This window comes from Terrapene carolina, unplaced genomic scaffold, assembly GCF_002925995.2.
Source record: "Terrapene carolina triunguis isolate 2854851 unplaced genomic scaffold, T_m_triunguis-2.0 Scaffold461, whole genome shotgun sequence".
Lineage (NCBI taxonomy): Eukaryota > Metazoa > Chordata > Testudines > Emydidae > Terrapene > Terrapene triunguis.
Window position 1 is genome coordinate 1,047,450 of NW_020664812.1, and position 12,328 is coordinate 1,059,777.

A 12,328-nucleotide genomic window follows, 5' to 3' on the forward strand; every position below is an offset into this window, starting at 1 on the left:
CGGGGAGAGTTCTCCACTAGCTATCTCCGGCCAGCCACATAGCACAAAGTGGACTTAGCAGACTGGAGAATGTACCACTGCATCTTTGAAGGAGCTATAGCAGGAGATTAACCCTAAACATGAACAAAAGCCCACAATAGCTCCACAAGCTGATACCACCTTGGACAAGAGATTGAGCTGAATTTGTGAACTGGCTGCTTCTTCTATGGGTAACAACTAAGGGCTAGTCTATACTTACCGGGTAGTTCGATGGCTGGCAATCGAAGTTCCGGGTTCAATTTATCGTGTCTGGTCTGGACGCGATAAATCGAACCAGGAAGTGATCCCCGTCAACTGCGGTACTCCAGCTCAACGAGAGGAGTACCGCGGAGTCGACGGGGGAGCCTGCCTGCCGCGTGTGGACCGCGTCTGAACCGCGGTAAGTTCGAACTAAGGTATGTCGACTTCAGCTACGTTATTCACATAGCTGAAGTTGCGTACCTTAGTTCGAATTGGGGGGTAAGTGTAGACCAAGCCTAAGACATCCCCTTATCTTCCTTCATGGGGAAAATGGGCCTGATTCTCCTCTCCTCACCGCTGTGTAAATCAGGAATGACCCTGGAATTATGCCAGTGTAAAGGAGCACCCAGTTGGCCTCCCAGTGAGCGATCAGAAGGCGCAGGCTGACCTTTCTGTGACGGTGCTGTTAATTCCCTGGTGAGGAAAGCCAGAGGTGATGGGGGTGATTTGTGGGCATGACCCGCGTGTGGGTCTCGGAGGAAGAGCAGGTCAGGAAAGGCATCGCCTATCACACAGTGCGGACATAGAGGGAGATTGTGGTTAAGCACCTTCGCCCATAGTCCTTGCAGTGTATCAGCAGTAGGCCTAGGCCCGGAGTCCCAATTACCCAGCCCTCTTTACACCACTCTAGTGCTGAGAAGAGAGACAAATAGCCTGAGTCGCATTATGCTGAGGCTCCTTTATTCCACTTTGGCAGCATAAAGAGGCCTTAACAGGCGGTGTAAAGGGATCTTAGCACAGTCAGATCCAAGCGGAACATGAAAGCCATTTCCCGAGGCATGCCAGAGCCTGCTGCTTCACACACACCTTTGCAAACGTCTCTATTGACAAGTCCAGATGAGATTTTCCGTCACGCACCTGGCGCCACTGAACTCATCCACGCTGCAGGGAGAGCCCTACGTGAAGGAACACACGTTTGTGTGCTAAGCTATGACCTGTTACTGAGTAACCAGCCAGCCCAGTCCAATGCAGGGAAGGGAAAGGGGGCAGGGGTCCATTGCAGCTCAGGTGGCTTTTAAACATCGCTAGGAGAGAAAGAGAAAGACAAAAATTAGTCCCTCCTGCTGGGTCACAGAGCAGATTGAGATTGACAGCACTTTTCATCCAACCACCTCAAAATATTGGATGAGGCTCCCTCCAGCAAACTGGAATGAAATCCAGTGAACTCCACTGACACTGGTATCATCGAGAACCCCAGAGTCCTTACAATGACTGAGAGCATCTGCCCCAGCCCCGCACCTCGCTCTGGGGCCATGAAGATGACACAAGAAGAATTGCCCCAGGAAAAGAGCAGTGTAAGGCTGGCAGGGGCAGACCTGTGCTGTCCACCTCATAAGTCCCAGTGTATGGGTCATAGGGCGAGAGGGGTAGTCTTCACAGTCTGCGGGCCTGCAGCAATTCTGGGCTGATCCAGGCTGTGAAGCAGCCCTGTTATAAACCAAAGCAGCCCGTGGCTGCTCTAATTTATGCCAGGGGCTGAAGCAGAAGCAGAGCAAAGGTGGCACAGAACAGAATCAGAGCCATTGTCTTTACTCCAACAAAAGTGGTACTGCAGGTAGCCATGGCCAGTGGTTTCCATATCACAGGTGCTGGGTGGGGGCTGGGGGTTCCTAGCTGCCAGCCCTGAAAGTTCCTTCTGGGATTCAAGGGTATGTCTACACTGCAATCAGGAGGGGTGACTGCAGCATGGGTAGGGCTATCTGAGCTAGCTTTGATCGGGGTGGTGGCACCGGCTAGCTGCCTGACCATTAGCCTGTCTCTGACCCTAGATAGGTGCTCAAGCAGTTAGTCCAGGCTATTTTTACAGTCACTGCCATTTTTAGCAAGCTAAGTCGATCCAAGCCAGCTCAGGTACATGTAAATGAGCTGCAATCACACCTGATTGCAGTGTAGACATACCCTAAGAGTCAATCTGGGGTGTTTCCTTCTTAGGCACCAATGCCATCATAACAGTGACAGACCCCTGTCCTCGGTGGGCGGAATCAAACCTGGGATCTCTGGAGCTTAGTGCATTAGCTTCTACTGCATTAGCTAAAAGCCATATGGCCCTTAGCTAAGGCGGTAGAGCAGACTCATTAATCTCTCTCTCTAAGTGGTCTCGGTGCCACTAGATGGGACAGAACACCACACCCAGGAGGTGTGGGGGTTACACCAGCAGTACAGGTTCACCTTCAGGGAACCTGCTCAACCCTATTGGATACAGGGGGGTTACACAGGCGTAAGTGGTTGGAACAAAAACAGGACCATCTCACTCTTTCAGGGCCGCATTGGATCTACAGGGCCAACAGGAGGAAGTGCAATTTTGTAGGACTGGTTGAAATTTTGACGTCAAAGCTGTCGTGCCAACAGACAACCAACCGGGGTTTCACTTTAAATGATCATTTTTAAAGAGAGCATCAGCTTTCCTTGAACATTTTTGACTTTTTTCATCCAAAAACCAATCGTAGATCCTCCAGCACTGAGCATTCTGTAATCAAGCCTGGATGCTTTTCTAAAAGATCTGCTCCAACAGGAATTCTTTCGAGGAAGGTGTCTGGCCTGTGTTACACAGGTGGCAGGACTAGATGATCACAATAGCCCCTCTTGGCCTCGGAATGTAGGGAATCTATTAACCAAGCCAACCACATGATCACACCTGTGGAGAGTGAATAGCCAGGCTGTCTATAAGCAGCCCTTTGAAGAGCCACTTACCTTCTTGAGAGGTTTCGCGCCCTCCAAGCTTCAAACATGTCCGTGATGTTCCCCACAATCTGCCCGCTGGGCAGCCGCAGGTCGTCGGAGATGTCGCCGTTGAAGTTCCCGCAAGGTGCACACAGCTTGTTAGCCAGGCTCTCGTTGACTGTCACCGTCACCTCACCGCTCAGGCTGAACAGAATCTTTATTCTAGAGCCCTGGACAATCATGATGGTGCCCTGAGACTCACTTACAGACAAGTTGGATACGTTCACTGGGAGCTGCCTTTGGTGCCCTCTCACCTGGAAGGCACAGACAAGGAGGTCAGAGAAAAGCTGGGCACCATGGGAGGTAGTGAGACAGAGATAGTCTATGGACCCCAGTACAAGGCAATGGGGTCTGGAGTCGCTAGGTCAGATTTTGCTCTCAAACAAGTGTAAAACCCGAGTAAATCCATTGCAGTCAGGGGAGTAACTCTGGATTGAGACTGATGTAACTGAGAGCAGGCTCTGCCCCTCCACTCTGGGAGATGAGCCTCTCTCTTTCCAATTCTTCTTCTCCTCATTGCATGGTGTGACTAAGGGAATCATCTCTCCTTTTTTTCTGACCCTAACATGGTCTTCGTTAGCTCATGTTTCCGTAATTAGTGGCATTATTTCTATTGCAACAGCACCCGGAATCCCAGGGGTGGTTCAGGACCTCTTTGTGCCAAGTGCTGTACAAACACAGACCAAAAGCACAGTCTTCACCCCAACGAGTTTACAGCATAATGCTTCATTTTCAGTCAGAAGAAATGTGGGTCAGATCTAATCATATTGACTGTGAAGGGCAATAAATTGGGGCCATCAGTCAACTGAGGCAGAGAGATCCAGCCCAGAACAACTATTTGACTGGTTCTCAGGAAACCTGGGTTCTGTCCATGGCTCTGTTACTGACTTCCTGTGTGACGTTGGTCCATGTATCCTTTATCTCCCTTTGTGTCTATTTAGTTGTATGCTCTGTGTGATAGAGACCCTGATCTCAGGTGGGCAGGGACTCTCAGATCTCTTGCTGTGTGTCTGGGCAGCACCCGGCATAATGGGGCCCTGATCTCAGGTGAGCAGGGACTGTCTCTCGCTGTGTGTCTGGGCAGCACCCGGCATAATGGGGCCTGATCACAGTTGGGGCCCCGTTGTGCTGCCATACTTGGGTGTCCTGATTCCCAGTTTCCCACCCCCCTACTTTAATAGAAATAATAATAATAACTGGTACAGAGAATATCAAGCTCCCTCAGAACATATTTCTTCAGTCATTAGAACCAAACTCAAAGCAGGTTTGTTTTAAGGTCTGTAAATACACAGATTAGAGCTGGAGGGGGGTGGAATGGTTTTCTAGTATTGCCACAAGTTTTTGAGAGTTTGAAATTTTTTCTCGTCCTGAATCAGTACGGAAAGTCTTCAAAAACTTCGCGAACCAAAAATCTGAATTTTTGCTTGTTTGTTTCGGGCCAATCAAAATGTTTCATTTCAGTAAAGTTGTGTCACTTCTATTTTGACTTTTTCCTTTTAACTTTGTTTTTAGACTAATTCGTTTAAAATTTGAAACACAAAGTTATACTGAAATGGAAAACCAGAATTTTTCATTTTGAAAATATTGAAATGTTTCATTTTGAGCATGTGGGAAAATCCTTTTTCTGAGTTTTTTTCCACTTAGGAGCTTCGTCAAACCCAAGCCTGTTTCACAAAAAGTTTTGGGTTCAACAAAGAGGCATATTTTGTCCAAAAAATGATTTGTCAAAAATCCTGCCCATAACACAGATATGCATTTTTCATCCTTGTTTCTGGCTGGGACCAAGACTAGATCTACTCAAATCATCATCGTCCTCATCCACAGATCTCACATGGTTTACAAAGGTGAGTGTCAACATTCTGTTAACATTCATCCCAGTGGTTGCGTGGTTAAATACCCTGGTGAAGGTCTTTTGCTCACCACAGCTTCCTACAGCTACTACAGGTGAGACTGCTGGCATGTCAGGAACAGCCTTGCTATTGGTGGCAGCACAAGCTCACCATTAGAGAAGGAGGTTAGGGTCTCCCAGCTCTGTGTGGTGCTTAATTCACTGGCTAGATGAGTGGGCTAAAATTCAGAACGCATGGGTTTTAGTCCCACCCCTGGAAGGGGAGTTGGGTCTAGTGGATTAGAGCAGGAGTGAGCTGGGAACCAGGACTCCTGGGTTCTTGCTCTTGGAAGGGAATAGGGTCTAGTGGGTTTGAGTGGGGGGCTGGGAGTCAGAACTTCTGGGTTCAATCTGTGGCTCTGAGAGAGAAGTGGGGTCTAATAGGGGTGAGCTGGGAGCCAGGACTCCTGGGTTCTATCCCTGGGTCTAGAGGTTAGAGCAGGGTCCTAACAGGAGTCCTGCACTCTATTCCCAACTCAGTCACTGACTCACCGTATGACTTTGGGCAGATCACTTCCCTTCAATAAAGCAGGGATCTTAATAGTGACTCACCCCTGCCCCCAGATTTTTGCCCCTCCCCCTTGGTTTAGGGTGTGCTAACCCAGCCTCCTCTTACCCAAATCTCCTTTTTCTTATTGACATGGATAAGATCCTCGCCGAAGAAAACGGAGATGCCATCAGGAACGGCCAAGCCACCTTCTCTGAACACACTGACCACCATCTGGAACCAGGGGAGGTCGACCCCTTCGCAGAGGGAAGACACCTCGTAGGCCCCATCAAGGAGGACTTCCCTCTCGACACCATCAAAGGAGGTGAACCATATTCCTGGGGCCAGCGTGCACCGGCCCACCTGCTTCACGCAGCTGCGCACCCCATTCCTGAGCATGCATTTCTCCTCTTCGGTACAGTTTGTTTCTTCACAGATGACCTCGCCTGAGGCGTGGCAGGTGCAATTCTCGGAACAGTTGCTGGACACACAGCTCTCCCTGGCCTTCAGGGAAATACCCAGACAAACAACTTTGTTAAGTGAACACAAAGGGAATCACACCTCGGCAGGAGGGACTGGAAGCAGCAATATATAGAGCTATGGGAAAGCCCCGCTGTGAGAGGATCAATAGAGAGAAGACGTCAAGGACCTTCCAGAAGCAATAGCTTAGCAAGGCTGATCACAGAGAGAAAGAGCAGGTGGATACAGCAGCGATAAAGAAAGCAAGGTATGGGATTGACCGGTCTCCACACTGAGGTCTAATAACATCAAGCCCCAACACCTAGCAACATCCCCTGCCCAAGGTCTGACAACAAGGGGGGCAGCTGCAGTGTTGATTTTCATGTGAAAGGCAGATTTGCCAACCAGAAATTAGGCTTAGTCCCACCAACACTTTTCTTTACACACAGTCAATGCTCTTGTTTCCCAGGAGCCAGACTGGAGGGGAAGAGCCTCATATTCCACTCGCTGCCCCCCTGAACTAAGGCTGGATCGGAGCTGGTCCCCTGGAGAGGAAAAGCCCCATCTCGCATTCCCCACCCACCTAAGCCAACCAATCCCCCAACCCTGGGCTGGATCAGAGTCAGATGCCCCTAGAGGAGAAAAGACCTGTGTCCCACTTCCCCAACCCACTAAGCCAGGCAGTCCCTCTGACCTGGGCCTGGCTCAGAGCTGGCACCCCTAGAAGAGCAAGGCCCTGTGTCCCATCCCCTGTACCCCTAAGCCAGTCAGTCCCCCTAGCCTGGGTCTGGATCAGGGTTAGACCCCCTGGAGGGGAATGGCCCGTTTCCCATTCCCTAGACACTTCCCTACTTTACACTTGCTCAGTCTCCAACATGCTAGACAGTTTCATTCCCTCATGGTATTTCCTTCCAGCTCTGTTTTACAATCTCCTGCAAACAAACTTCATCTCAATACCTGGCTATCTGGATACCTGTCTGATCTGAGCCCATGCTCAGAACCTTCTGGGAGTCACGTTACATCCCAGGTTACTGGGCAGTTCCTTAGATCAAGCCACCGAGGCTGCTTAGTGAGGTCCATAAACTGTGAGCATCGTTGATCAAGTCTGCCCTGCATGGGCAATTACACAGAACCAATGAAACTCTCAAAGACCTGACACCCCCACGGGATGCTCTGAGCTCAGCGTAAAGCCGGGAAAAGATCTTCTGGGAGCAGCTTTTGCTTTGGTTATTCCAAAGGCCTGTCCTGGAATATAGAAAACCATCCCTGTTCTCAGTGGTGGCAGATGGCAGAACAAGAAGCAATGGTCCCAAGTTGCAGTGGGGGAGGTCTACATTGGATATTAGGAAAAACTATTTCACTAGGAGTGTGGTGAAGCACTGGAATGGGTTACCTAGGGAGGTGGTGGAATCTCCATCCTTAGAGGTTTTTAAGGCCTGGCTTGACAAAGCCCTGGCTGGAATGATTTAGTTAGTGTTGGTCCTGCTTTGAGCAGGGGGTTGGACTAGATGACCTCGAGGTCTCGTCCAACCCTGATCTTCTATGATTCTATGATCCCTGTAATAGAAATGATGGGCTCCACGTTTTGTATGTACAGCTGCCATTGACTGCAGTGGAAGCCGCATGGGTGACCCTGAGGGCAGGATTTGGCTCTAGGTTTTAGGTATAGCCACATAGTAGGATACAGGACATGCCACTCTACAGTCACTCTAACCCCCATTGGGAATCCCATTGCCAGAGGAGAATGGCAGAATCTGGGAGAACAGATGGACAAATAACCCAGCACCCACCTTGATGTAGCGTCCGTTGTGCACACAGCCACACCTGTCCATGGAGACGCATGCCTCCCCATCGGACACATATTCTTGGTCACACCAGCAGCCTTCAAAGCACTTCCCGGTGCATTGGGCAGGGGCAAACAATCTGGCACAGGTGAAATCGCAGGATCTGGTACACAGCTCGTAGTGGCTGTTAGCTGGGCAGGCGAAGGCTGGAGGGACAGAAGAAAAATTACGACCATCACAGACAGAAAGCCAAGTTAAGGTGTGGTCTCCCACCTAAATAAACAGAAGCTCCTACTTAGCCTAGAAGTCAGAGGCATTGTGGAGGTTCGACAGCACAAGAACCACAGCAGCTATAAGTTAATGAAGTACAGATTATAGATTGTCCTGTAGACTTACGGCAGAAGGAGGCTGTTCTCCAGGTCTCGATCTTGGCCCCAGCTGCCTGGCACGCAGCCACATAGGCCTGCAGGCTCTGGCAGAGGGTCTCTCCCCTTCCGTTGGTGGCACACATGTCATAGAGACAGTGGTTGAAGTACTCAACAGGACTGACTATCGAGTGACAGTCTCTGAAGGGACCTGAGGTGGCCAGGATCAGCCCGCAGGAGCTCTCAGTCTGGTATGGCGCTGTCTGGGCTGCATCACAGACGGGGCACTTCTCACCACAGCCATCAGAGCATGTGGCACCATCAACAGGCACCTTCCAGGAGGCAACAAATTCATCCACATTCTCGGTACTCTTCACACCGGGCAGTAGGAGATCATCGTTCTTGTCATCGTTAAAGTTGCCACACAAGCCGCATACATGTCCCTTATAGGTGCTGGGGACGGACAGTAGGAGGTAGGAGGCAGTGTCATAAAAGACTTTGAGGCCAGAAGCTGATTGGATAATGATGTAGTTCCCCTCTTGGTTGATCCAGAGTTTCCCATCATCCGTTGTGAGTGGGAGGGTGTAGAGCTCACCACCCACCTGTGCCAATGAGAGGGAAATTCACCCGTCACTAGTGGGGACTCAGCAGTGGTGTCCTGGTTACACACACACACACACACACACACACACACACACACAATTAGCACTAGGTAAGTCTAATCGCAAACAGGGACTTACCACAATCTTCCACTTCCTCCCACTCTCCATGGCGATGGTGTAATCATGCAGGGAGACCACCACCGTCCTTGTCACAGCCATGTGGCCACCTCCAGGGCTCTCATTCTCCACCACCACGGAGAAGTTTCCCAGTCCAGCGTCTCTGCTGCAGACCTTGGCTAAGGTGTAAGTGCAGGAGCCCTGGAAGTCAAAGGCCCGTCCGTCAAAGGAGATGTAGTGAGATCCGCCAGATGCGACGCATGTTCCATAGCCCGTGGCATGGCAGCCCAGGACTCCGTTCTCCACCCTGCACTCCTCATTGGCTCCACAGGAGGCCTCCTGGCACTCAACGACCCCATTGTCTTTGCACAGGCAGCGTTCCTGGCAGGAGGCGCTGGGGTAGAACTCCTCTCCCTTCTTGTAATACATGGCCTGGTGCACACAGCCACACTGCGCGACAGGAATGCACTTGTCACCACTCAGGGTGAATCCAGCATCACAGAAACACCCTTCAGCACAGGGTTTGTCACACCGATCTAGAGCCCACAGGTCGTTGCAGTTGGAAGGGCAGCTAATTCCACAGAGTTCATAGTGAGAGTTAAGGGGGCAGGTGGGTCCTGAAGAAAAAGATCAGAGAGAATTTGAATTTCTGTGTGAGGAGAAATGTGGTTGAACTAACAAATCATCTTGGTCAATGTTGTTGAAAGTCTCTTTCTTTTCACATCCGTTAGGATATGGTTAGAGCAGGGGACTGGGAATCAGGACTCCTGGTCCTAGTTTCATCTCTGGGAAAAGTATAGTCTAGTGATTAAATTAGGGGAGTGGCCATCAGGACTCTTGGGTTCTATTCCCATCTGTTGGATAAAGGGTCACCTCTTGACTAGAATAGTGGGAGTCTGCATTCATGCATTATGTTGCAAGCAGGGGGGCTCCGAACTCCTGGGTTCTTTTCCTAGCTCTGCTACCTATTTATGGAGGACACCTTTGGCCAAATAATTTGCCAGCTCTTTTCCTAATTTTCCCAGCCGATCAAATGGGGATAACAATACTTACCTATCTCGCAGTGACTTACAAGACTTAATGAATGTTATAAAATGTTTCTACTTCTCTAAATGCCAAAGTATTAATTCAATTTACTCTGGAAAGGCAAAGTGTAAGGCTTGGTCTACACTACAGACTTATGTCAGTATAAGTACATCACTCAGGGATGTGGAAAATCCACACCCACACAGTTATACTGACCGAACTCCTGGTGTAGACAGTGCTATGGTGACAGGAGGGCTTGTCCCATTGCCATAGCAAGGAGGTGGATTAACTACGCCAATGGGAGAAGCTCTCCTATTGGCATAGGCTGCGTCTTCACTAAGTGCTACAGCGGCACAGCTGCATCTGTGAAGCTGCAGCTCTGTAAGTGTAGACAAGCCATGAAAACACCAGGAACAGAAAAGATGAGCTCTAAGAGAAAGTTTACAGGACATCTAGACATTAAGTAAATGACACAGAATGAAAAAAATATTTCAGGGACTAAAATTTTAATTGCATGTTGGAAATGTCTAGGGCTAGAATCTGTAACAAAGATATCGCACACTGTAAATTAAAACTCAGAACTGGGTGGGTGAAGAATTCTGACCCCACCCTGCAGAGGGCGCTGGCGCACATGTGCAGTAGCCAGTCCCTAAAGCAGAGTCCCGCAGGCGACACTTACTGCAGAATGAGGGCGATCTCCACTGCCCTATCTGGATGCCCCTGGCCTGGCAGGATGTGACGTAGGTGCTGATTGTGCTGCACAGTGTGTCCTGGTGACCCTTGTATTGGCAGGTGTCATAGAGACAATCATCAAAGAAGGGAGCTGGGTCGATAGCCCCGTGGCACTGTCTGAATGGCCCGTTCTGTCGGGTGATGACCCCGCAGTACTGGTCTCCCTTATAGGGTTGTTTCTGAGCCTCACTGCAGACTGAGCAGTCCCCGGTGCAGCTAGACGAGCACCCTGGGACCTCCCCCACCTTCCAGCTGTCGGCAAACTGAATCTCATCAGATGTCTGAGTTCCATCCTTCATGGTCAGATCGTCGCTGGGGTCCTGATTGGCATTGCCACAGAGGCCGCAGACAGCATTGGCGTACGTATTGGGTATGATGACCCTGGCGTAGCTGTACCAGTCGAAGCTCACTCTCAGGTCGAAATCAGTCTGGATAAAGCCATGGACTCCACTGATGTAGGCCTTGAACTTGTGCTGATGGGAGAAGGGCAGGTCCACAAAGACACCATTGATCTGGAAAACATACAGTAGAGACTGTCAAGGACTTCACTCAGTGCATTCAACATGAAATAATTCCATTTCCACGGAGCAGCCATGGATGGTCTGGCTCCAGAATTTATATTTCTGAATTGGATGGAGGGTAACCTAGTGCATTAATATTTCATCCCATTGCCCCTTACTATAGGGCTTTCCTTTTCTAAAGCTCCTTCTATCCAAGGAGTGGTGCTCAGTTAAAGCATTAAAGACTAGAGCTGGGTGAAAAATCTCACAAATAATGTACTTGCTCATAAATTCAGTTTTTGTTGACCAGAAACTATTTCTATATTTGATAAAAATTGGAGGGATAGTTGTAGTGGAAAAAAAAATCAGGCTGGATGCACAAGGGGCCATATGCAGGAGCAGTTTCCTTTATAACCTTTAGCCCAGTCATTAGGACACTCACCCGGGATGTGGCAGACCTGGGTTCAGTTCCCCCCACTGCCTGATACAGAGCAGGATTGAACTTCGGTCTCACATTTAGTACCTACTGTTGAAGCTGTTCTACTTTGTATAACTAACTAGTCAATAGAGCAGGAATTTGAATGTGGGTCTCCCCCTGCCCCAGCTGAGTGCTTAACAGACAGGTATAGAATCATTCTTATTCTTGCTCTCTGGGCCAGGGACTAGTTAAGTATTTTATACAAAGTGGAACAGCTTCAACAGGAGAGATTGAGGGCATATCAACATGACGGATGCTATGTGCTGCTGACTTGTCAAGGTCCAGACATGTCCTATGTTGATGGAAGGGGTTTTTCCAATGGAGGTAGGTAATCCACCTCCCTGAGCAGCGATAGCTAAGTAGATGGAAGAATTCTTCTGTCAACCTAGCTGTGTCTACACCAGGGGTTAGGTTGGCTTAACTACAGTGCTCGGGGTGGGATTTTTCACACCCCTGAAAGATATAGCTTAGATTGATTTAAATTTTAAGTGTAGCCCTGCCCCAGAATATCCCATAGTCCAGTAGCTAGGGGACTCTCCAGCAAATTCAAATTCCTTCTCCAATTCAGGCAGAAGGAGGAATGGAATCCAGGTCTTCCACATCCCAGGTGATTGCTCACCCACTGGCCTAAAGGGAGTCATTAGCACCGCTGGCGACTGCATGAACCTAGCCCGTCATTTCCTTGGTTTTTTATTGCCTGGAAACAAAACAAAAAGTTTCCTTTCAGGTGGAACAGAATTTTTGTCAATATTTTCCGAACTGGCAGTGTATCAAAGAACCAGTTACTTGCCTAGCTCTACTCACAACAGCCCTGTGAAGTGAAAAGATCTTATTACCCCCTTTAGAGTTGGGGAAATAGGCCAGGTCTACCCTGTAATCTTACATCGGTA

General features: G+C 49.4%; 1 protein-coding gene across 1 annotated transcript in view; it reads right to left on the minus strand.

Annotated features, from left to right (window-relative positions):
* Window positions 1–955: 955 nt before the first annotated feature.
* Window positions 956–12,328, minus strand: part of LOC115271330 (IgGFc-binding protein-like) — a 34,545-nt gene continuing 23,172 nt past the window's right edge. The window contains exons 10-16 of the mRNA XM_029913118.1: window positions 10,408–10,972; window positions 8,724–9,319; window positions 8,015–8,585; window positions 7,625–7,824; window positions 5,505–5,879; window positions 2,971–3,254; window positions 956–1,304 (exon numbers count right to left, since the gene is read on the minus strand). Of these exons, the coding sequence (XP_029768978.1) occupies window positions 1,295–1,304; window positions 2,971–3,254; window positions 5,505–5,879; window positions 7,625–7,824; window positions 8,015–8,585; window positions 8,724–9,319; window positions 10,408–10,972 (2,601 nt within the window). The 3' untranslated portion in view covers window positions 956–1,294. The remainder of the gene's footprint in view (window positions 1,305–2,970; window positions 3,255–5,504; window positions 5,880–7,624; window positions 7,825–8,014; window positions 8,586–8,723; window positions 9,320–10,407; window positions 10,973–12,328) is intronic.